We start from the raw sequence: 25,447 nt of genomic DNA on the forward strand, positions 1-25,447 counted from the left end.
CAGAGTGTAGGGTTTTCATTATTACAATGGTTGGAGACGTTATCAAGAAGTAGCCTAGTCGGTTTCCGGACAGTTTGATTGGGATGGGATTCGGTGTTAAAATATAGCGTTCTCTCGTTTTCGCAAAATGGCGTTCATGTTTTGATAGATTGACATTGCTCTCAGCCAATGATGCATGAATTGGCCTGTTTTTGCAGAAACGGTTGGCTTCTGATGACATCATTCGGACATCGGTTGTAGGCGGGTTCTGAGCTGTGAGGGGAGAGTGGCGCAACCGGAGAACTTGCAGAGCCAGGCGCCATTAGGGCTGAGTCAAGAAACTGCATTGAAATGCAAGATAAATACGGTATGAGCGATTTATTGCTGTTAGACGATAGGAATTACTCAAATTAACTCGCCATTCAACGTATTGTATGCAGATAACTATAGATCACTTTCCGTTATTTTTGTGAAATTGTAACAACGTAACTGGTGGCAAATAAGATGGCGCCTGCCGTTAACGATCATGCACGTGCATAAAGCGCACTGACTAGGCGGCGGCACTGCGCGCACTCCCGAGAGGAGTGCGGAAAGCATCGTTTCTAAACTATTGTTTACTCTTGTCAGTTTATACTATATTGTTTATGTATTTCCTATTCTGGCATTTAAACCGAGATGCAGACTGACGAGCCAATTTATCTACATAAGTCGAAACATGGATGGATGGAAAGTAACGGTCAATGTCTATGAAAATGTAAAAGTGACCAACAAAAGCTAAACAGAACATTGGCATGAAAGGGAAGAAACTTTTCTGCAGGACTTTAAAGTAACAATTCGATACATTACAACTGATGGAACGCGAAGTTATTTGCAAATTTCATATTTTTGTAAGATTTTCCCCAAGGACAAAAGCAACTGTCAAACAGTTTAGCTGTTGATAGGGAGTTTAGAGCTTGTCCGCCATGTTGTCCCACTCGGTTCTCAGATTAATTAATCGGTAAATGGCGAATAGACTCTTCACAATTACCCAAGAGAAGAACTGCTCTCGTAATTTAAATGCTCATTAACCATTTGTACCGGTTATGCCTGTCTTTTGTCACTTTTTCTTTTTTTTTCTTCATTAAACCTGACTGCCGTCCTATAATATCCCTCCACCTTATTTTACTATACTGGATGCAAAACAAATGCACTGCATTTTCTACTACGCACCACTCACCCATGTCATGGAAGACATGTAAACATCAAAGGAAGGAGGTGCATGACGTTCCAACATAAAACCTGTACTCAAGAGGAAGGAAATAGGAAGGACTGCCATGACCACCAACCGTCCTTGCTCTGTTGTCAGTTTCTAAAAGTTTGCACAGAGGCACGCATTCATTAATTCACCATGTCACAACACAATCTTCCAGCATTACATTTTCATATGAAAAATTAAATACACATTTCCCTAATATTTGCTATACGATTCCCTTTCAAGAGTTTCACGCATAAAAAAAAAAATCTACTTCTGTAACTACACTACACATATACACGTATAATGGCTTTGTCTCCATCTAGTGTACAAAGGTGGAAACGACACGAGTCGATCCAGTTTCTGAACAACCCTCCATCTCGACCAATCATAGCGCTCGTTGTTGGTTGGTCGCCCTCTGTCAAGGTGGAACGACATTTTGAGAAAACAACACTGGGGGAAGAGAGAAAAAACGATGTCTTCTTTAGGAAGGGCCATGGGTGTCCTTAGGGCCGGGACGCAGCTTCTTACACGTGGACCTCAGAAAATAGTAACCCGAAAGTAAGTAGCGTTACTGGTGTTATAAACGTTAGCTAGCTATGTGCTAACGACGAAAGGTTGACTTCAATATCGGCCTTCATAATTAAACATTATCAATCACACGTCAGTTGTACACATATTCGTGTTCACATACATCACTGTCTTCTTAGCTTTCAACAGTAACGTTTGGCTATAGCTTATAACTAGCTTACAAGTTAACCAACTAGCTAGCAGTCTGACAGTAGGCCGACCAAACAGATGTCCAGAGGTAGGCGTCATGATCAGATGTTTACCCATTGGGTTGTTGGGTTTAATCAAATGTGTACAGCGTAGCTACATTATACTGGTATACGGTGATACCATCAGTGCTCTGGTTTTCTGTTAACTTTCAGAGCTGGTGGTGGTCCACACATAGAGGCCCAGTACAGGCAATTCCCACAACTCACCAAGAGCCAGACGTTCCAAGCAGAGCTCCTCAGCAGTGCCATGTGGTTCTGGATCCTGTGGCACTGCTGGCATGACCCAGATGCAGTAATGGTGAGTTAAATGTAGATTAGGCTCCCAATCGTAGTTATGCCTGGTATGTCCTGTCCAATCTAGTTTTGGCAGTTCATAGAGTAAAGGATGGAGACAAAGCCGGTGTCTGTCAAGCAGACTTAACCCCATGATGCCTCTTCTCTCAGGGTCACTTCCCGTGGCCTGATGCATCCGCATGGACAGATGAGGAACTGGGGATCCCAGCTGATGAGGAATGAGGTGCCCTCTACCCCCAGGTGTGCCTTTTGTCCTGTCTACATCAGTCTTCTCCACTGCAGGATCTGTGACACATCCTCAAGGGATGTTTGTCAATGAGAATGTCTTGTCCTCTGATGAAAGATTGTCCATCACAACAGACAGTCATAAATTGTTGGTTTTATACGCATTTGCATTAGGATGGGAAATGGAATGCTTATTCAGTTAGTATAGTAATGCAATTGTGTAGGCGATTGTTCAATCACTATAGCCCTCATATATCAAGATGTGTTAATATGCCCATTTCAATTAGGTTCCTTACTGTAGCAGTGGCATGTTTTATAAGCATTGTTTGAAACCATAGGTGGAAGTATATTCTAATAGTACTTCTCTATTTCTTGCATTTCTAGACCTTGTGTGTGTGTGCCCGGTCGCTACCCAAGTCTACCTGGAGGTTAAGGGTGTCCCGAGAGGCTTTGCTGTACATAGACAAATAAAATTCAATTTACTCTAAAACATATCTTTGGGATGTTGGAACTCAATGACTGTTTTTGAAGGTATATAACTCCTAGTTCTAGTCGTTTCCTGTAAAAAAAACAACTAACAATTAGTTCATTTTTATATTTACAAGTCATTTTTGAAATGCTGAAACATATTCAATGCATCAAGTTAAGTGTCACAGTAAGCCAGTGTTTATGGTTCAAATCATTATGATAAATGAAACCATCGTAAGGACTAATGCACAGAGAAGAAACATGACCATTGATAGAAAAAACAAATGCAAATAGATTTGCATGTACGAGTTTACGCTAAATACTGTACAATGAGAGAACTGCTGCTAATAACAAACCCTGCCTGCAGGCTAGCTCTTGTGCTTATTATTACACAGTCGAGTGGTGAGGACTTGAACATGCAATTAGAGTTAAGGTGAAAGTGTAGTGTTCATGGAAATGTCAGGCAATAGGATTCAACACTATTCTGTGGAGGGGAAGACATGAAAGTCGTGATCTTAGTCATTAGGTGAAATCTCATTAAGGGCTGAGCGATAGACCACAACTACACCAAGGTTAGGTGCACTGCAAGCTTTCAAGTCAGATACTGTTCAAAGGTTGTTGTTAAAGTTACTTGGCGACTAAGTAAGTCGAAGTCATTTAGTGAAATACTCTGTAGACTAGAGAGAGGGTGTTTAAGGATGTAGGGACAAGCATTTAGCTCAACACCAACAAGGTGGTGTTGGGAGGGGGGGTCTGCTCTGTCAAAAGGAAGATTTTGAATGTCTTGGATATTGAGTTACATATTAAAATTGATACAGTGGAGTTAAACTTGTTTAGTAGCTAGGCAGAGCATAGATGGTATCATCTCCAAATAGAGATGATGACCATGTTGATTTCTTCAACTTGGTCAATTCCAAAGCACAACTGCTTCGTTAGATGAGAAAGAAGTGGAACAGGAGTCTGGTTGGAAGAACTTGCCTTAGTAGTGTACATGATGTAGCTGGTGATTAAATCAGAGGTCATATCTGTGGCATCATTCCCTGAGAGTGAATAACTACAATTTCAAATCACACACACCTCACTTCAGCACCATATCATAGGAATCCCCCCCCCCCAAAAAAACTCACCCTATTAAAATTCTTCAAAATGTACTTTTCATCAGATTAAAAAGGACCACCAAATATTTTCGTTAGCCTACTTGACATTGTCTATAGGTTTAGCAGGGCAGGGGTGGTAACCTTTTGGAGTCAATATTACCCATTCTCTTAACACACAACCCCACTAACCTCTGAAAACTATGAGGAAACCAGAAGAGATATAGGTTCAAATCAAGTTAAGAAACCCTACTTGGACAGAATAGAAGTGGAGAAAAAAAGTTTTAGTTAGAAATTATCTTACTGACCTACACAATATATCATGACCACATGAAGTCTAAAATGTCCACATATACCATAAGCGAGAACAAAAATAAACCCCTTTAGAAGAAAATCTGAGGTTTACGGCCAAAATATAATAAAATCATTATTCACCTCTTTCAATTAATAAATACATAATTCAGAATCCATAAAAAAAATAACATTACAATCACTTAAAAAAAAAAAAAATGAAATAAATTAAGCAGGATATTATACAAGTTGTTTTTCAACCAAGTAAACAACCTACACTATAAAACATTTCTTAATGAGGCAGCACTCTGTGTTAGTCTCCCTTTGACCATCAGAGGGCAGCAAAATCATATTGATTCTATATAGTGGAGTATGGCTTTCGTATGACCTAGCAAGCATTAAAACATGTGCAATTGAAATAGAGAGACTTATGATGACCTAATGCAGACAGGTTAAAATGTCATTGTTTCAGACCTGATGGGTTTTTACCCCCCCCCAAAACAGTGCAATGATAAGTTAGGCAATCGTCTTTAAATAGATGAATGACAATGTGGCAGGGAAGGCTAACCAAGAGAGTGCTGCCTCTCAAAACCTCTCTCTCCTCTACTCAACGTCATTATTGCTGGTGTGATTCAGATAAGGGGAGTTGGGAGAACGTACAAACATTAAGCACCATTTCGAAAAATTAGCTTAGCACTTTTTTTCCTCAGGGCCAAAAAGGACCCTGCTAGAGAGAGCCCAGACACAGAGCCAGGTGGGTTAATGCCAGTCTGTGGAAAGCCAGCCTGTCTATCCAAACTTCCATCTTGTCCTGGGTCTCATCCAGTTCATAATGCTGCAGATATTCAAGGAAGGCAGTGCTGGGAGATGCAGATGGTGGGACATCACGCAGCCTTCATTGGCTTAGGTGCGTCATTAACATTGGCTGAAGAATTGTCTTCAATGTTGCGATGTACTGTAGACCTCATTCCTACCTCATCCGGACATCTAACATTTCCCCATGGCACGTTAATGCCCACTGGAACTCTCTCTAAGTTTCCCTGAAGTTGAGTAATCAACGTGCTTTTTTCCCCCCCTTCTTCTCCATTACGTTTTAGCATGCTTGCAGTGAAGCTGTGCGCTTGATTGGTAGCTTGCTCATGTGAATCCAATACCCTGTGGTCCTAAGCATGCACAGTAAGCCTGTCTCTCAGATGGGCCTTTTCCCCAGGCAGTGATTTCTCCAGGACAAAAAGGTGTGTCGACTAAATGTACAGAATAATCTGGATGTGAGGACAGGGGTCTGTTACCCTCCTTTAGCTTTGCCTGTGGCCCTCGTCGCTCTATACAAAGACGCCATTGTGTCGGTTCATCTTCAGGATCTTCCCCAGTCTCTGCTTGGCCGTGGCCATTCCTTTCTTGGGCCGCTTGCCTGAAAAAACAAAACCCAAACCCCACATGAATGGCTGACGTGCTGAATAAAGAGAGTTGTTGTCACAGTAGCATCCAATCCCTGAGAACATCAACTAATTACTCAACTACATCAACTAGAGAATCAAATATTTGGTTGCGTACCTTTCGTGGCCTGGTTGCTGACGGGAGGGAAGTTGGAGATGTGCCTTTTGGAGGGGTGTAGAGGGGGAGACATTGAGGGATCACAGTACTGGTAGTTGTCGGCCTCTGGGCTGGCGTCGTGGCTCAGGGCCCCAAGGGAGAGGGGCCCCCGATTGTCCCAGGCCTCGCTGCTGCTGTTGCCCTGGCTGTCCATGGGGCTCTTGTCCCCCGCCACACGACGCTGGTGCTGCTCTCGGCACTCCGGCGAGCCTCGGCTCGGGCTGGACCACCACGGCTCCTGCGAAGTGGCGGCCTCGTCTGGCTTGGAGGGGCACAGTAGGCCAGCCATGGACAGCATGCCTTGAATGGCCTCCTCTGTGCTGGGTGAGGTAGGGCGCTCTCTGCAGGGACACAGAAGAGACACACTCAGTCAATCACAGGCCACAGCGCCAGATTCCAATAACAGGAGCTGTGTTTGAGCTCGCCCACGCACAGCGGGTCAGACCACCCACCTTTTGAGTGGCTTGTGTTTGTGCCGGAGGTTCAGGTCTGTATGGTCCAACTCTATGGTGTGCCCCGCAGCCCTCTGGGATGAGCCCCTCTCCTCCTCCTCATCATCACTCTGGGAGCTTCCTGAATCTTCCTCAGAAGAGGTGTTTTGCTGCAGAGAGGGAGAGAGACGAGACACTGGTTGAGGGTTGATACACAACAGAGTTAAGTTCTCACTGACAAAACCACAGTGTTAATATCAGGTACCTGCGTGTTGGAATCACTGTCTGAGTCCATGTCAGACACGTCGGAGTGTCCTGAGGCTTCTTCCCTGAGTTCAGTCTTAACCCTCTCAATTCCCCCTGGGAAGGCAAACAGACATCATTAACCACAGATAATGGTAGGAACCATTCCCTCTCTGTGTCCAAGTCAACAGGTTACTAGACCTAGTCTGTGTCAACAACATGACCCTTTAGAAAGCATGGTGTGACTGAGACAATGAGGTCAATAAACTGACAAAGTGGAGTCATTATATATATATATATATATATATATATAGTATGGTTTCTAATCTATATCGATCGATCGATAGTGAATTGCTTCAGCATCATGACTTACTGAGGTGTCCTGGTTCCTCCTCTCCTCCCATAGTGCTGTGCTGCCGTTCCTGGTCTGACTCCATCTTCATCTCCTCTCTGCTCTTCAGCTGGCCCACGGACGACCTCTCACTCCCCGCCTTCACTGGGCTGCTAGCCGTGCTACTAGCCGTGCTACTACCTAGTCTCCTCGCGTCTCGGATGATCCGTCCATTGTGCAGCGTGAGACGCAGGTGTGTGTCTGGGTTCTCAGCAGCAGCGGCAGAGGCGGTGGACACCATGTTGAACTTCCCATGCACCGGGGGACCGAAGGTAGGGTCCTGTGGTAGAGACAGAGTTATAGGACTCATTCAACACAGGTATCAGACTTTTCTATTGAATTGTATTACTTTGTCTAGTATGGGAACAGTATTGCGTTTTGTAGGAGTAATGCACGGAAAATACTAATGTGGTTTATTGATTGCTCTAATGATTATTTCCAATAATAACAACAAGGCATTTAAATGTGACATATGCCAGAGAGCATGTGACATTCTAGTTTTGCATTGTGGGAGTTTGACATGCTCCTCTCACCTCCTCCAGAGGGCCCACCTCCAGCCTCCTGAGCACCTCTCTGGTGTGCAGCTCCAGGATCTCCAGGTTAGAGGGAACCTTAGGGCCCTGCTCCTGTTGCTCCCGGAGCCTCCGGGCTGCCCGCCGCGCCTGACGGGCCGGGCACACCCTCTCCAGCGTGGAGCGCGTGGCCGGACACTGGCCTCCACCGCTTCCCTGAGATTTCACTGGCTTGTTGGTGCCACCACTGCTGCCCTGGTCTTCCTGTTGGAACACACACACACAACATTACACCATTAGAGGAGGGAGGGGTTTCAACACAACCTCAATCTTTAAATCTAATCTACGTCTATGGACAAGGAAGCCGCAAGAGAAAGATTGCCAGTTACAAATAAGGTGCAACAAATCCATCACGTCAGTGACATACTGCATGATCCTGAAAGATGGATTTGAAGCACTTCTCATACAGCCCCTCAGATTGAGTGCTCTTCCACCTACACAGACTGATGGTCCTCAGGCCCTTCCCCCTGTGAGCCCAGACCTTACCTCCAGGTAGCGGATTTCCTTGGTCAGCTCTTTAATGAGACGGTTGGGCCTGATATGGTCCGGGACCTCGCTGGTGGGCTCCGTAACCTGCAGTCAGAATGTTCCACACACAGAATTAAGGTGGAGATCAACAGAGAGGCTGTGTTTCCACCACTGGCACAGTGTCATCAGATCCGGGGGAAACCACTATGACCCCCCCCCATCAGAGCTCAGCTGGGAGATAAACCATTCAGTCTAGATATTCATCAGCCAACGGAGTCAGGTGCAGAATGGAGAAGGTGAAGCCAGTACCATCACCCATAGATGCAATTGAAAAATAACACATTTCATTCTGTGCCCCTCACCTCTCTCTTCAGCCAGGTTTTCAGTGGACTGATTAAAGCTTTCACTCCCTCCACTAGGTAGGTCTGGGGCGGGCAGTTGTCTTCTCGCAATTCTGAGAAAAAGAACAGAGGCATTATATTTGTTATGATGCTTGTGAAATAAAATTGAAAAAGCCAATACATATATTGTAGTATCATGTGGATTTTACAGCTTCACTCACCTTTCAGTGTCTCCAGCAGGTTCTTGGCCACATACCAGCAGATAGCCTCAAAGTAGGGAAACTTGAAGAGGTCTGGAGTCTTCAGACGACGCTCCATCTCGTAACACCTGAGCTGCATGCCAATGTTGAGGTTGTGGAGGAAGTTGCCTCCGAACGCCATGCAATCCTGAGACGTGAGGACGGCATGGATCCATCCTGCAGAGGGCAGCACACACAAACACACAGTCAATGTTTGACTCACTGACTGGCAATACAAGGACACTGGCTAGGTGTTGTATTTGTCAAACGGCAGCCAAGCATCGATCATCTTGTCACCAGAATAAGACGCTTGATATTCATTGGAAAGGAGCATCAAGCGTATCACCTTGCACTTTCATCACCCTGTGAAGTTCATAACTTACTTCATCTGTATCCTAATAAACGGCATGGTTTTCTGAGTCGTAGTGGGAGGACCACACATGTCATCGCGTGACTCCAAGTTTACTTCCATATGATGGTTATTATATCAATATTTGCGCACAAAGGCAGTTCCATCGCATAATTCATTTTATCGACACAAATATCGACACCTTGTCCAGCGTATTTGTTTTGACGACAATTGGAAAGTTTACAGACAAATGTTCTGTTTCCATCAGGTCTGTGGTCACAGTCCCTCTCCGACATCTACTTTACTGGCATTAAAAAGGTTAGATGTAAACCTGGTGTGTGACACGCAAACACCCAACCTGATAAAAACCGACACACACTGTTCACAAACTGACCTGATAACACAAACATACAGGGTCATACCAGGCCTGCCTGACCTGGTAAAGATAAAGCAGTGCTCTTTATACCTCCGGAGATGACAGAAAGCAGAGACGCAGCACTGATACTGCAGGCACTGACGCGGTTACGGGGTTACCGTGGTTGAGCGGCCAAGTATGTTGTGCTCTACCCCCTCCCCAAATATCTATCCCACCTCTCCACACCCTCTTAACCCCCTGGAGAAAACACAGCTGCAGTCCTGGTCCTGATTAGTCTTAACCTTTACTCAAGATATACAACTTTGGGAGCATTTTAATACATGTGTGGGGTTTCTTCTTGTTCCTATGGGAGTACTGACACAGAAATGTATGGATACACTGAACTTGTGAAAAGTCTGTTGAGTTGCACACTATTGCTGTTCTAAACCGATGACATATCCTGTATAGTTTTACATCATCCTCAGGTGATCTCCACAGGCAAAAAAACATGGAATCCTGTGTTCTACAAATGAAATACGACCCCACCATTAGGTAAGCTTATGGAAGGATCCTTGTGGTGATAACGGAGACGGTGTGAAGGGGATAAATCACTAAAGGACATGAGTGAAACCACTCTAAAAGCCATCTGGAGTTAATGAGGAGAACAAGGAGCATGTGTTAACCATGAGGTTCTGCTTACTGCGGTCGCCCTTTCATGGCTCTCTACACGTGTTACGTCATCAAGACATGGGGTGGAATGTGAGAGGTGAATTACAAGTCACATGCTATAGCAGAGGCTTGGCTGAGGATAAAGTAGGCCCAAGAGCTTCTAATATGGTCGCTTTCACGACATTACTGGTGCTGTTGTTCCATTAGGGAACTTCCTATTGTGTTACACGACAATATAGACGGGTGTGTCTAATGTCTAGGCTGTTGCTGAGCAAATAATCATTTTCCAAATTCACTTGGCAATGACATGTCATCGGTGTTTAAAAAAAGGGAGTCATTTTCCAGGCAGGCACCCTGGGAAACTAGACTGTTTTGTTTCTGTCGACTTTGAGGATATAGACAGGATTCTCTACGGAGGGGCAGACAAGACTACCAGATAGTCTATTTATAGATCACCAAAAGCAGGCGTGTGGGTATTTAAGGACACAGTGGAAAAGGTCTTTTAGGGAGGGGTTTCTGTGTCACACGCTCACAGGGCCAGTCCACATCGTCAGTGGTAACCTCTCTTCATCTACACTTACGTTCCAGGAACAGTGGAGGCTGCTGAGGGGAGGACTGCTCATAATAATGGCTGGGATGGAGCAAATGGGATGGTATTAAACACATGTATTTGATACCATTCCACCTAATCCGCTCCAGCCATTACCACGAGCCCGGCCTCCCCACTTAAGGTGCCACCAACCTCCTGTGTCACACACCTGTGGGGATGAGCAGTGTGGTTCCTTGCTGCACGACACACTTGTAGCACTTGTCCACCTTGTCCCCGAAGAACACCTCACTCTGGTTGGGAGAGGAGCTCCACGCCTCGTATAGTGCAAGGTTGGCCTGGGTGGGCTTGATCATGTAGAAGATCTTCTCACCCTGGAAACACAGAGAGAGTAGAGTTAACCAGAGTTCATTCAAAAAAAAAGCATTTTAACCCAAAAAACATCACAATGTGACTATAAAATTAGGAGCACTCAGAGATGCACAGATGTGGTTGACTTTCACACACCAGGGGATTTTATTCTTCCATTTAGGTGCATTTCCCAGCCCTCTTTTTCACAAGCTGAGCTGCACATTGCTTCTGTAGCTAAGGGGAGTGCTTGCCTGCCAGCCTGGTGATGTCACCATGAACACAAATCATAGTTTGTGATTAGCAGAGGTTGGTTACTTTGTTGCCGTTGGAGGGATCATTTATTACCACGGCGGGGACAGAATTCCCCTGGAGCTTGCCGCCACCGAAATGTACTGCTGAAGTGAACTTCTGCCAGGGTAGCAATCAGCCTAGATTGCTCTAAATACCCCCCCCCCCCCATGTACAAACATACTTGATTAAATGTCAGCGCGCATTACAAGTGGTGAGGGGAATGCCAAAGAGCGAGCCAGGCCATCAATTTATCACCAAATAATGTTGTGGACAGAGCTGATTTCATTGACTTGCCAAACTGCACTTAGCTCACTGCTAGGATTTGATAGCCTAGTGTACATGTAGGACTTGTAACTAACACCCACTCACCCAGAGAACGTGGTACCACACAGAGGTGCCCCCGAAGTCTATGTGGAAGTCAGTGTAGCTGTTCTTGACCCCCATGAGGCAGTACTTCTGGACAAAGGGCTTGGGGAAGAAGGAGTCATCTGGCCAGTAGTTCTCCACCCAGGACATGTTCTGAGCTACGTCAGGTACCACCACCTGATCTGCCATCCTGGGGGGAGGACAGTGAGCGGTAAGAGAGGTATGGCTACTTAAGAGGGTCAAATCACAGTAAAAGTGCAGAAATGTACTAAATAATGATATCATTGATAATAAGTAGTTTGATCACTTTGGTCATGAGCTGTACATAATGTATTGTTGAATGTTTGTGTTCATTCTTGTTTGTGTTGCATGTGTTTTTGTAGCAAAATGAATCATGAAGAACTTGACAGCAGTCTGGATGCTCTTGGTTTCTGTTTGCATGTCTGGTAAATAGCATTCATTTCAAACTGTATCCATTTGAATGGAGAGAGTCAGCAGTGGATTATTGGAAGTAGGACCACATCACAGCTTACTTGGTATCAGAGAACTCCAGGCTGATCACGTTGAGCACCTTGGGTCGATGAGGCTTGTAGTAATACTTGATAAACTCTTTCAGCTTCATCTTGCTGTCCGCTTGCCTGGCCACGTCGATGACGTCAATGACTTTGTCACCGCCTGTGGACGACAAGAGAACGATGACCAAGCCGTCATATAGTGGAGCAGACAGCAAAACGTATCAGTCTGCCCATGGAATCATCATCATTTTGTGTCTACAGTCTAACAGTTAAACCATTCAGTCAGATATAATACATCTGGTTAAGAGAAAGGACCATTCCTACTGAAGTGACAGACACCAGGGATAACCATTTTAAATGGGAGTCGATCTGAACTCTGAAGCTCTCTGGCATTTCCATGTCTCTGTACAACTCTTAAGGGAGAGACTGGCACAGCCAATACGCCATAGGAGTGGATGGAGTGGGGGCGGGGGGTGAGGGCCAGACAATCTGTCCAGTCCATATGAGTCCCAGAGGTGGAGACTGGGGAAGGGGCCACTGTCTTTAATGTGGTGTGAGGGTAAAAAACCCACCAGCACTCACACACACACAGCTGGGAGGCAGTCAATCAAACGACACAGTGAAGGCCGGAGAGAGAGAGGGCCGGAAACGGGAGCCTGTCGGCAGTGTGGGGACAGGACAGCTGGTGCTTGTGTGATCCTCCCACCCCTAATGTTCCCCAACCCCCTACACACCACACACGGCGGGTCCAGCTGGCCAGCGTCTGATGACAGTGAACAGCTGGAGTTAGGGTAGCTAGCCAAACAGAGCAGAACAGAGTGTTCAGCCACTACCAGCCAACAAGCCCAAAACAGACCATAGTAAATACTCCACCTTTATAGTGGCTGGTAGCACATGGTCAAACTATTCCTGTGTTTTAAGCAATGCACTGACACCTGGCATTCACTCCAGCTAGACCCTGTAGGTTTCTTCCAGACACCATCCTTTCACATGATATTTAGACTGAGAACTTCACCTACCCCCAACGAGGAGGAACAACATTAAGTACTGGGAGGTGACAAACATCAGGAGGTTTATCCTTAGCTGGCCGACCATAGTCTAGGCTTGGGTAACCCCAGGAGACAGCAGGTTCCAGGCCTGTCCCCCATTGTGTCCCAACTGTAAGGAGGTAGGTAACCCGATGCTGCTTGTGTTCTGTCTCCACCCAGTCACAACACCTGTGCTGCTTCCCATCAGAGCAGCTTAATGCTCAACGGAGCATGGCAGAGGGTGGAATATGAACTTCCATGATAAAAACACAAGCGGGTTTGGGTTGCGTTGGGCGTCCAGTCGGTCCAGATAGCTGTGGGTTAGTAATGGGCTTGTAATAGGAGCCTTGTGGTACCAGGCCTTTCTATGCTATAGAGAGCAGAGGTCCTGTTGGGGGGCTGAGGAAGACCTCCCCTCCTGTAGGGCTTATTCAGCCATTGAGAGATGATTGATAAAGGGGGTAAATACCCTCTGAACCTGGCAACACTCTGAACCTGGCAACCTGTTTGTTTGACGGACAGATGGCGTCCGATCAACGTTAGGCACTCATTATCTGACAGAGAATGCATTCATTATCTTTTAATTATATTCTATTTCAAAGCAATAGGTGTAGGTAACATATGTCCTATCAAATAGGCATCCCGTGCAGTACACAGCCATTTACTTACTTAGACCCTGGGGATGTTTGCAAATAGACAGAACCCCCCCCCCCCCCACACTCACAAACAGTACACACTCTCTATGTCCTTACCGACAACTTGCTCCACATCTTTGACAGAGAAGGATGGTTGAGGCAGCCTGAGTCCCAGTCCCTCCATGTTGGACACAGCGATGGGGTACTGCCAGCCGTGGCTTTCCAGGTACCTCTGGGTCACCTGCTCCCCAGGCATCCACTGCAGGATCTCATCCCCACTGCAACACACACACCGACAGAGAGACAATGGTCAATGGCTAATTCCTGTTGATATGTTCAACTCTATGTAAATACCCAATGAGAGAAGTTAAGAACATAATACATGTTAAGCATTGTGACTAAAACAAAGATCACAGTCTTGTTGTGCAGGTGTGAGAAGGTCTAGCTTGGCATCAGAGTCCTCGTGGTAGGTGTTCTGGGCTCCTACCTGGCAAAGGTCCTGTTCTGGAGCTCCTTGACAAACACAGAGGTGCCAGCCTGCACTGGCTTGGTGCCATCGTCCTGCTCGGTGTAGTCATGCCTGTGCCAGTTGTTGCGCTTTTTCACTGCAAGAGGAGAGACGCAGAACATCACTCACAGAACGCCACAGCATTCACTGGCCATGAAAACAATCACCACAGCCAGTGACAGACCTGAGACAAATTATTACTGTATTCAATTTTCTTCCCTTAAACCAACAGAGCCTTGTGAATTATGAATAATAGTCATTAGTCTTGATAATATATTTTCCCCGTTCATCCCCTAGCACAGAGGCCAAGGTGAGGGCTAGGACCCATTTAAGTCAAAAGATTACAGCTCCATTCAATTAGCCTGTTAATGTCTGGCCCCGGGCTCTCAGGGGTCAGGCTCCTCTAAATCAGACTGGAGACTATGCTGCTCTCCTGGGGACAGTCAATCAGCCATGGAGGGAGAGAGAGGGGGAGGGATGAAGAAAGGGAGGAAGAGTGAACAGGCACGGGGGACGGAACAAATAGAGAGAGAGAGAGAGAGCGCGGGAGAGGGTTAAAGAGAGAGAGGGAGAGAGATGATAGGAGAGAAAAGATGGAGAGAGAACAACTGAGGAAGAGAAGACAGAGAAAAGACAGGATGGACAGACAGACACACACAAAAACAGACTGGAATACTGACTCAAGGAGGGTCCGTGTTGGGGTTCACAGTTAGGACAGTGGTAAACGTCAATGTCCACCGCATGGTGCTCCTCCACCTGGACACAGCTGTGAGGAGACAGGAGACATTACATTACTGTCAGTATATACAGTTGAAGTCGGAAGTTTACATACACCTTAACCTGAGTTTAAATGTATTTGGCTTTCACAATTCCTGACATTTAATCCTAGTAAAAATTCCCTGTCTTAGGTCAGTTAGGATCACCACTTTATTTTAAGAATGTGAAATGTCAGAATAATAGTAGAGAGAATGAATTATTTCAGCTTTTATTTCTTTCATCACATTCCCAGTGGGTCAGAAGTTTACATACACTCATTTAGTATTTGGTAGCATTGCCTTTACATTGTTTAACTTGGGTCAAACGTTTCAGGTAGCCTTCCACAATAAGTTGGGTGAATTTTGGCCCATTGCTCCTGACAGAGCTGGTGTAACTGAGTCAGGTTTGTAGGCCTCCTTGCTCGCGCACGCTTTTTCAGTTCTGCCCACATATTTTCTATAGGATTGAGGTCAGGGCTTTGTGATGGCCACTCCAATACCTTGACTTTGTTGTCCTTAAGACATTTTGCCACAACTTTGGAAGTATGCTTGGGGTCATTGTCCATTTGGAAGACCCATTTGCGACCAAGCTTTAACTTCCTGACTGATGTCTTGAGATGTTGCTTCAATATATCCACATAATTTTCCTATCTCATGAGGCCATCTATTTTGTAAAGTGCACCAGTCCCTCCTGCAGCAAAGCACCCCCACAACATGATGCTGCCACCCCCGTGTTTCACGGTTGGGATGGTGTGCTTCGGCTTGCAAGCATCCCCCTTTTTCCTCCAAACATAACGATGGTCATTATGGCCAAACTGTTCTATTTTTGTTTCATCAGACTAGAGGACATTTCTCCCAAAAGTACGATCTTTGTCCCCATGTGCAGTTGCACACCGTAGTCTGGGTTTTTTATGGCGGTTTTGGAGCAGTGGCTTCCTCCTTGCTGAGCGGCCTTTCTGGTTATGTTGATAAAGGACTCGTTTTACTGTGGATATAGATACTTTTGTTCCTGTTTCCTCCAGCATCTTCACAAGGTCTTTGCGGTTGTTCTGGGATTGATTTGCACTTTTCGCACCAAAGTACTTTCATCTCTAGGAGACAGAACGCATCTCCTTCCGGAGCGGTATGACGGCTGCGTGGTCCCATGGTGTTTAACCTTGCGTACTACTGTTTGTACAGATGAACATGGTACCTTCAAGCGTTTGGAAATAGCTCCCAAGGATGAACCAGACTTGTGGAGGTCTACAATTTTTTTTCTGATGTCTTGGCTGATTTCTTTTGATTTGCCCATGATGTCAAGCAAAGAGGCACTGAGTTTGAAGGTAGGCCTTGAAATACCATCCACAGGTACACCTCCAATTGACTCAAATTATGTCAATTAGCCTATCAGAAGCTTTGACATAATTTTCTGGAATTTTCCAAGCTGTTTAAAGGCACAGTCAACTTAGTGTATGTAAACTTCTGACCCACTGGAATTGTGATGCAGTGAATTATAAGTGAAATAATCTATCTGTAAACAATTGTTGGAAAAATGACTTGCATCATGCACAATGTAGATGTCCTAACCGACTTGCCAAAACTACAGTTTGTTAAGAAGACATTTGTGGAGTGGTTGAAAAACGAGTTGACTTCAACTGTAAAAGAGACAGACAGGACCATGATAGCCTGGTCCCAATATTTGGCGTCACATTGACCATAGAGGTTGGCAAGTCAGTACAAACAAATCTGGGACCAGGCTAGCGCCATGGTGCTTTCACTTTCAGATCCGATAAATCAACTGCCGGGACAGGAGACTGTTCTCTCCAGGATCATAACACCAGAGAAGCTGAGAACAGGCTCCCTCTCACTGATATCCCCATCCATGGTTCCAGGGCCCATGCTCTGGACAGTTTGAGGGATTGAGAGGGTTTTATACACAAGGTAGTCAGTCCACTGCATGAAATAATTGACTTTGTCTGGGGGGGGCACGGGGACGGACGGACACTCCTACTTACATAATTTAAAGCCTTTAGGAAAAGGGATCACACACAAGTTTCTCTCACTGGGTCATCCTTTGGGCCAGACTTGACACTTACGAGAGACAAAGATATCATGGCTTTGCTAAACTGACACCCTGTTCTGACAGTCTGTGTGGCTGTGGATAGTGATATTTTAGAGGAGCAGAGAGAGGCCATAGAGAGGTTAGCGGTAAACACAGAGCCAGAAACACTACAGAGTGGTGACGTATAGGAGGAGCAGGGAGAGGTTAGAGGTAAACACAGAGCCAGAAACACTACAGAGTGGTGACGTATAGGAGGAGCAGGGAGAGGTTAGAGGTAAACACAGAGCCAGAAACACTACAGAGTGGTGACGTATAGGAGGAGCAGGGAGAGGTTAGAGGTAAACACAGAGCCAGAAACACTACAGAGTGGTGACGTATAGGAGGAGCAGGGAGAGGTTAGAGGTAAACACAGAGCCAGAAACACTACAGAGTGGTGACGTATAGGAGGAGCAGGGAGAGGTTAGAGGTAAACACAGAGCCAGAAACACTACAGAGTGGTGACGTATAGGAGGAGCAGGGAGAGGTTAGAGGTAAACACAGAGCCAGAAACACTACAGCGTGGTGACGTATAGGAGGAGCAGGGAGAGGTTAGAGGTAAACACAGAGCCAGAAACACTACAGAGTGGTGACGTATAGGAGGAGCAGGGAGAGGTTAGCGGTAAACACAGAGCCAGAAACACTACAGAGTGGTGACGTATAGGAGGAGCAGGGAGGGGTTAGAGGTAAACACAGAGCCAGAAACACTACAGAGTGGTGACGTATAGGAGGAGCAGGGAGGGGTTAGAGGTAAACACAGAGCCAGAAACACTACAGAGTGGTGACGTATAGGACGAACAGGGAGAGGTTAGAGGTAAACACAGAGCCAGAAGCACTACAGAGTGGTGACGTATAGGACGAACAAGGAGGGGTTAGAGGTAAACACAGAGCCAGAAGCACTACAGAGTGGCGTACGTGGAAGACGACCTCAGGTGACCTTTTGGTCCCTCATTTTTTTTAAAGGAGGTACGAAAAGTCAAGCAACCTTGAAGTTGGGAGGCAATCGGTTTTACTTGTCTGGAGGACAGTGGCGTTCGGGCACGGAATTAGTTAGTTAGGGCAAGGAGTTTTTCCCTGGGCCCTAACAATAACCTCTAGATCACTCTGGGCCAGACCTTTCCTATTGGCTCAACCATGTGTTTGTCTCAGTATCCCACAGAACCGCGACAGTGTCGACATCACTCAAACCCCTACACCAAACCCCTGACCACCCCACAACAGCCAGACCACAGGCAGGGGAACACACATTCCTCTGGTGCAAACCAACGCTCTGTTCCATAAGAGAACGCTGAATAACACACAGAATCCTGTGAATAGGCTTTGAGTGTTGCCATTATGCGTGGATGCCCACCGATGCGTGGAGAAGGGGAGAAAAACAGCAGGCAACATTTGTGTCACTGGGGTATGGGAAGAATCTAAGACAGCACTTTTAAAAGAACTTCGTGTCGAGTAAACAAAAAGATAAATCGTCTAAGCTAAACTTTAGTTTCAGCTGACAAGAGCATAAAGAGACAAATGTGGACTAATATCCTTTGCTGCTCTGACATGGATATTATGTAGCAGAAAACACATAGGGCCTATTTCTTCATAGTGACCATCTGTTTTCTTGTAAAAATACAAACAGATTTTCTCTAGTAGCTAGAGTTTAAGAGGCTTGAGAGTTCATGAAGATGGCAAACAACTTTATGAATCTCAAGCAATTCCGCCTTCTTCCCGCTCTGCAGTCTTCCTCTCATTCAATTCTTCCTGCTCTGTGACTGGCCTTCAGTGGGTATATTTAAATGCGTTTGGAGGTCCTGCTCTCTGAAGTTGGGAGTGACAAACAGTGGAATTCCTTTCAGTGTGAAAACAGAAAACACTGGGGGACTTGCTTAGGGCGGTAAATGACAGCCATTAAAGTTCCAGCTCCCTCCCTCAGGGTCCTGGAGTTAGCCTGGAGGCTAGTTGCTGTGTGAGGACGTAGTAAAGGTTTCAAAAGCAGATAATGCCACTATTTTCACAGAGGGCCTGCCTAGGAGTGGACACAGTTCTAACCAGCCACTATCGTTGATCAGAGTGGAAATTGCAGGAAATTGTAAAGGGAAACAAAGGCCAGCAGGAAGCTGCGTCACACTTGAACTTTCTCTGGTGGTGTGTTGTTGCTGGTTAAGTCTCCTTAGCAATGGTGTTGTTGTTCAGCAGGATATTGATAGACAGCAGCTCACACTAACTGTAGAGCCAGCCTGAAGCCTTAACAGGTTGAGACTGGGAGTAATAACCGAGGTAAGCAAGAAAATCTTGCCTGATTTTAGGTAGGGATAAGAATCATATATATATATATATATATATATATATATATATTTTTTTTTTTTATTGTAACATTTTTTGGGTACTTTCTACCCCTTTTTCGTGGTATCCAATTGGTAGTTACAGTCTTGTCCCATCGCTGCAACTCCCGTACGGACTCAGGAGAGGCGAAGGTCGAGAGCCATGCACTGCTTCTTGACTCACAGCTCGCTTAACCCACCAATGTGTCAGAGGAAACACCGTCCAACTGGCGACTGTGTCAGCGTGCATGTGCCCGGCCCGCCACAGGAGTCGCTAGAGCGCGATGGGACAAGGACATCGCGGCCAGCCAAACCCTCCCCTAACCCGGACAATTGTGCGCCGTCTCATGGGTCTCCCGGTCTCGGCCAGCTGCGACACAGCCCGGGATTGAACCCGGATCTATAGTGAAGCCTCTAGCACTGCGATGCAGTGCCTTAGTGGTCTCCCGAGTGGCGCAGCGGTCTAAGAGTTTTTCCTGGTCAGGTCATCGGAAAAAACTCACGGCCACATTTATAGAAGATACAATGCTATAAACTCCTTCAGTGTCCTAACCCTACAGAGTGGCCTCCGCAGTCCACCTCCACAGTCCACCTCCACTCACTTCCTACGTCAGCAGCCAAGATGAGCTACAATGCAGCAGTGGGCTGGAATCTTGGCTCCTGAGTCCTGAGGTTGCTCAATGGCCTTGCTGGGGAGACTAGAATGAGTCACCGTGCCAATTATGTCACCCCGGGCCTGACATGAATTCTCCTGCCTGTGTGTCGGGGTAGGAAATGCTAGAGCGAGCACGGCAGAGTGAGTGTGTGGCTGTGGGATTGAGCCAAGCCAAGCTGGCCTCCTATCCCTCCTCTGCCTTGTGTAACACCCGCACAGTGCAGCGCAGGCCGGCACGAGGGGAAGCAGGGCACTGTGCCACCAGACTGATGCGGTTTCTTCCCTTGCGCAGTCATGACGGGTTGGGTGAGTCACTTGGAAACTGGAGGGCTGGGGAGTGTTGATGATGATGCAACTTGTGTAGCTACTTATCCTTGACTCCTTGAACTCAAATCAATCTCACTCTTTAAAAACTACTGAGGCTGCCCCATCGAAGACAACAAAACTATAAATCTGACTTAATTTAAGAGCTGTGTGGAAGACAAAACTTTGGTATTTAGTGTATAGTAATAAATAAAGTGACATCAGCCCTGGGGGAAATAAAGCCCAATATGGGCCTGTGTGTGTCTGTCACTGTCTCACCACTCTCCCAGAAACAATGCCAGCCCCCTGCCAATGGTGGGCAGACACAAGCCTAGCAGCATGAGATTAAACCATAGAGATAGATTGAGGACTCATCTTTTTATCTGTGCCATTAAAGAATCTGTAACAGCACCATTGAGGCTATCTTCTTATTCATTGGCTGATTGCTCCCAACTCATAGGAATCCACACCCAGTTGACTACTTTAAAATGGTGGAAGCCCTCAATGGCAAAGTCCATGCTAAAATAGGTTATATCCATGATGAGTTCTATCTATCTCTATGGGTCAAACATCCTGTCCTGAATCAGGAGGGCTGTCAACTCTCCCACCGCCATCAGCTCCTATCCCTCTACATCCTCTGTTGTGGAGCTGCCTGTCTTCCTGTGTGACTGGGGTTATTCATTAGTCTATGTACTGTGAGGGGTTCATTGTGTCTCAACGATCAGCCGAGACACACAAAGGGTTGTAGGCGGGCACAGCCATTACGTTAAGCACTTAATAACCCCCCTGCATAGGGCTCCAACCCGCCTACATTAGAGAACTGGCAGATACCTAATGGATAATGGGGGAGAGGATGGGAGATGGGGAGGGGTGAGGGCAGTTAAACACACCTGCCTGGGTTCATTTAGACCCAAAGGGCACCTGACTCCTGCCTTTCCAAAGACTAGGATCCAAGTGGGCATAAAAATCAGACCATTTCAACCCTCACTGAGAAAAGGAAAGGATACCCATCATATCAATGGGGTACAATGCACTGATGAAGGGCCTTAGCACACAACAACCTCTCCCCACCATTAACCCACATCACTAAGCTTCTACAGACAGCTTAGGGTAGAAGGACTTCTCTGTAGGCAGCTGGAAAACAAAAGAGGATTGCTGCTTTGTTGTTTATGGGGCATTGCAGTCCCCCGGGGAAGGAGTGGAACATCTTAATTGTTTATGGTGCAGGTTGCATTGCCTTGAGGTTCTCATGTTGAACTGAGTAGTTTCTTCTAAAGTGGTGGGGGCCTGGGTTTGTGTCTTCTCACACATGCTCTCAACATAGGCCTACGTCTTTTAGTGAGCCTCATACACCTAGGCTAGGCCATACACCTAGGCTAGGCCATACACCTAGGCTAGGCCATACACCTAGGCTAGGCCATACACCTAGGCTAGGCCATACACCTAGGCTAGGCCATACACCTAGGCTAGGCCATACACCTAGGCCATCACAGTACACCCTCAGTCTCTGCCTCTCCCACTAGATCTGTCAACACATGATTACACTGGCTGACAAACTGGATTGGTCCTTAGTGCAGTAGAGCTTACTCTTCTAATATTCAAGCATGATATGTAGGCAAAGTAGATGTCAATCAGGCGGTGATGCAACTTGCCATATGCTACTCTTCAGAGGGTTTCTGTCAGAGTGATAAAAGGAATGCACTCAACTAAGTGTGGTTATCCTCAGTAAAATCCTACTTTCAACTCCTCATTGTATTTACAAGAGAGCAAAACATTGGTCCATTCTCCCCATCAGCTGCAGAACCAGTCTGAAGCCAAGTTCGCCCTTGCTTCATCATCATAAGCGAATCAACTAATATACCGTGACTCTAAACGACTGGAAATCAATACATGATGCTGTTGACCTCCTAATCATCATTGATCAATCTGAGACTAATGTCATTGGCATACCCCAGAGACAAAGGTCCCACAGAGTCCCACTAATGAGTGTAAACATGATACTAACCATCATCTGAGGTCTGAGTCACACTAAAAACACAAGCTCTCCCACTAATTCAAATTCTCTCACAACATTAAGAGGAGGACAGGGGGAGAGCATCCATCTCTCTTCAGTCTTTTCCCCTGGCTGAGAGTGTTGGACATAATGTTGGATGGTACATTGAATTTGCCTCTGTGTCCGATCCAGTCTCTGCTGTCTCACCACTACCGCACACTCTACCAGAAATGAACTGGGAGTCACACCAACGCAGCCTGGAGAGAGACGCAGGTCTGTGGGCTGCAACGTGAGCCACTGACGCCATACGGGGTTTGTTGTCGTTCGTAATGCAATGTTTCAGCAGAGTGCCATCTCCATAGTCTCAGCAGAAGCATCCGCAGCACAGGCCTGCTCAGTGGCTGTGAGGCTATTTTACTGCACAGGCCCTATGCACATGCCTGTAGTGTAGTGTGTCAGGCATTAGGAAACTATCAGGGCACTATTTCTGTCTTCTTGCCCCCTACCTGGTCCATAGTCTACACCTTATAAACAACACAGAGCACTCTGGTTGGCTCCTCTGCCTAGTTCCATTTGGGAGCCGTAAGCCATACTGGTGTATACGAGCATCCAGGGTTCAGTAATTGGTGAGAGAAAATAGATGCCCTCCCGGCCAGGCAGCTAGACACAACCCCGGCTCACACTTGGGGAAGTATGGTGGTGTGCCGACAAGCGGGCACCAGGATTCCGGTGCAGGCATGGCAGCTTCTCTGCTTTCCACTACGTTTGCATACCATCTACAGCCAGAGGCATGCCATTTCCTTCTGGCGAGCCTGATGGGAAAGAATGGTAGAGAACCCTCTGGTTTTGGAGCAGAGCAGTGTGTACATGTGTTATTAGTCAATGGTGAAGCTCCAAAGTTTGTTCCTCTTCTTTTGGCACATGACACAGACTGAGTCTTCCCTGGCTCAGGCATCCCATCATTCTGGGCGTTGAGTTCTTGGCAATCTACAGAGTGCAAAGCTATTGCGTAACTACAATTTCCACACACGCCAAACTGCTATTGTAGTCATATTAGTTGTCTTAATTTTCTCCTCAATACTCCTTTCTTCCACTAGGGGTATAACACATGTGCCCATTTTCGATGAAAGGGGGGATTTAAATACCCAACCTCGAGCTGTCAATCAAAAGCCCAAAAATAACAACAATCATATTTTCTCATCTTAGGTTTTTGGCCACTAACAAACGAGGTCACTCACTCAAATAGTAGGATTTGTGTAGTTTACCCCTAAAAATGTTGATCATGTAAGTGGTCACTTTGCTAGTGAAGTGATGCCACCAATAATGTGCAAGAGATTGATGTTCCATTTCAATCGAATTCACAAAAGCGCGTGGCCTAAATTCTCAACTAGGAAAGTCCAGGGTCAGGTCAGGCTGTCACATGCACCAACATAGTCTGATTAATTAGGCTGTAATACACAATTATTGTATATTAGAGGTTGATTAAGCAGACTAGCATTAACCCAACTCAATAGTAAAGGATGACAAGCTGGATTAAAACCAGAACCCACGCCTTTAATCGATAACCAGGCAAGTGTGTTCTCAAATCAATTGGATAGGCTAAGCCTATAGGCTTCTTTCAACAGACCAAATGTTTAAAGGGCTGGCTTTGATCACTGAGATTGACAACTCGTCACACGCAAGTTTAGCTGGCTAGCTAACGGTAGCAAACTACTAACGTTAGGCTAATTTCTTTTGACAAACTGCTGTCGGCTAAGATAACATTTAAACCTCCAACACACACTATTAATATCCCAATAAGTAGAGTAAAATACTAACTCACAATATGTATAATGGAAATAAAAACACACTGGCTCGGTTTACTATTTTGTAAAGTTTAGCTAGCTCGAGGTGCCAATAGAGTGAGAGACCAGAGAAGACCCCGTTACACACAAATAACAATCACAACCGCATGACAATCCTCGCTTACTCCCAAGCACCTGCTGTTAGTTTAGTCGGTTAAATCGATTGCATGTGTCAAGGAATGTGTAATCTCCATACCTGCCATGAAACCAGTCGTTACAGAGGTCGCATTCGATCATAAACCGGCTCACATCATAAGACTGCCGGCAGACACAGTACAGCGGGGCCGCCGCCATCTTCCTACTGTCCCCAAACAACGCAGGAATAAAGTGGGGCGGGGATTTGGTTGGGTACGCGGAAAGAGTCGAGGGGAAACCCGATCATATGCGAAAGAAAGCATGGGAAAGCCTATCTCTGACGTCAATTTCCAAATTATTTATTTCCATCTGGTTACTCAGTGTAATAGCAAATACCTATACTTATAACATCGTGAATGATGTAAATAGTTGTTTTTTGTTTAACTCGACAGTGATCATTGACCTATAAACAACAGTGATATGATGCAAACTGACACAACTTGGTCAAAGTGCCCAAGGCTGCACTCAGCAGGAAAAGCACTGCCATTGGTTTGGACTCATATGGCCTGGTTCAGAATACAGGAAGCGTGATCAACACAACAAAATGCTCTCCCTGCCACTAGCGGTTCTGGGGGGGCAGTGCCCCTGTGACAACAATTTTGGACCCCCTTGTGGCCCCCCTAAATGTGGAGTATGAAATAATTTTAACATAACACATTTTTGCTATCGTTCTTTTTTTACATCCGTTATTAGACAGTGGCAACGCGGAACACTAATTTAACCCACACATTTTCTAGAGGGACGGCTTTAGGCGGAACACAACAGTATCGTACCACATGCATCTGCATTATGAACATGGTATTTTGCCTGCTAATGCCTGCAGTGCAGTGAAGAAAACGATATGACAACAATAACGTCTAATGTAACTGGCCCCTCTAACAGTACAACTGGCCCCAGCTTGGCCCCCCCAGTTGAAATGGTCTTGAACCGCCTCTGCTCCCTGCCTGGTATTTCTCACGGAGCGTGTCTGACGTGCTTTGTGGGAAGGGAATAGCAATAGGACTGCCGACCCGTTTGATCTGTGTGAGCTGACAGTGCCCATCCCCCATAAACCCATCTGTGCAGCTCTGCATAGTCAAGTAGGCTTAATGCATGCAGAGCATGCGGCACTGTGACTGCACCTATG

At 46.1% G+C, this 25,447-nt stretch overlaps 2 protein-coding genes across 2 annotated transcripts; one reads left to right on the top strand and one right to left on the bottom strand.

Annotated features, from left to right (window-relative positions):
• On the top strand, positions 1-3,002 carry LOC106609400 (NADH dehydrogenase [ubiquinone] 1 beta subcomplex subunit 2, mitochondrial). The gene is made up of 5 exons (XM_014208190.2): positions 1-346; positions 1,537-1,771; positions 2,143-2,287; positions 2,434-2,523; positions 2,893-3,002. The coding sequence occupies exons 2-4, from the start codon at positions 1,686-1,688 to the stop codon at positions 2,503-2,505; spliced, it is 303 nt and encodes a 100-aa protein (XP_014063665.1). The 5' UTR covers positions 1-346; positions 1,537-1,685; the 3' UTR covers positions 2,506-2,523; positions 2,893-3,002.
• Positions 3,003-3,088: 86 nt separating this feature from the next.
• LOC106609399 (lysine-specific demethylase 7B) lies at positions 3,089-24,572 on the bottom strand. The gene is made up of 16 exons (XM_014208189.2): positions 24,383-24,572; positions 14,934-15,019; positions 14,233-14,350; positions 13,863-14,023; positions 12,101-12,242; positions 11,571-11,757; positions 10,771-10,933; positions 8,622-8,816; positions 8,422-8,513; positions 8,078-8,164; positions 7,553-7,795; positions 7,002-7,299; positions 6,651-6,745; positions 6,407-6,555; positions 5,916-6,295; positions 3,089-5,772 (listed from the first exon to the last, which is right to left on the bottom strand). Exons 1-16 carry the CDS (start codon positions 24,478-24,480, stop codon positions 5,684-5,686), a joined length of 2,583 nt encoding a protein of 860 aa, XP_014063664.2. The 5' UTR covers positions 24,481-24,572; the 3' UTR covers positions 3,089-5,683.
• Positions 24,573-25,447: the final 875 nt, after the last annotated feature.

The sequence above is a fragment of the Salmo salar genome, chromosome ssa07, assembly GCF_905237065.1.
Source record: "Salmo salar chromosome ssa07, Ssal_v3.1, whole genome shotgun sequence".
NCBI classification, from domain to species: Eukaryota; Metazoa; Chordata; class Actinopteri; order Salmoniformes; family Salmonidae; genus Salmo; species Salmo salar.

What these genes read in the sequence shown, in the direction of transcription:
- LOC106609400 (XM_014208190.2), top strand. Translation starts at nt 1,686, where the DNA reads ATGTCTTCTTTAGGAAGGGCCATGGGTGTCCTTAGGGCCGGGACGCAG. An exon ending in CAGAAAATAGTAACCCGAAA is followed by an intron (nt 1,772 to 2,142) that starts GTAAGTAGCGTT and finishes GTTAACTTTCAG; the next exon opens with AGCTGGTGGTGGTCCACACA. An exon ending in ATGACCCAGATGCAGTAATG is followed by an intron (nt 2,288 to 2,433) that starts GTGAGTTAAATG and finishes CTCTTCTCTCAG; the next exon opens with GGTCACTTCCCGTGGCCTGA.
- LOC106609399 (XM_014208189.2), bottom strand. Translation starts at nt 24,480, where the DNA reads ATGGCGGCGGCCCCGCTGTACTGTGTCTGCCGGCAGTCTTATGATGTG. An exon ending in CAGAACAGGACCTTTGCCAG is followed by an intron (nt 14,024 to 14,232) that starts GTAGGAGCCCAG and finishes TGTGTGTTGCAG; the next exon opens with TGGGGATGAGATCCTGCAGT. An exon ending in AGGAAATCCGCTACCTGGAG is followed by an intron (nt 7,796 to 8,077) that starts GTAAGGTCTGGG and finishes GTGTTCCAACAG; the next exon opens with GAAGACCAGGGCAGCAGTGG.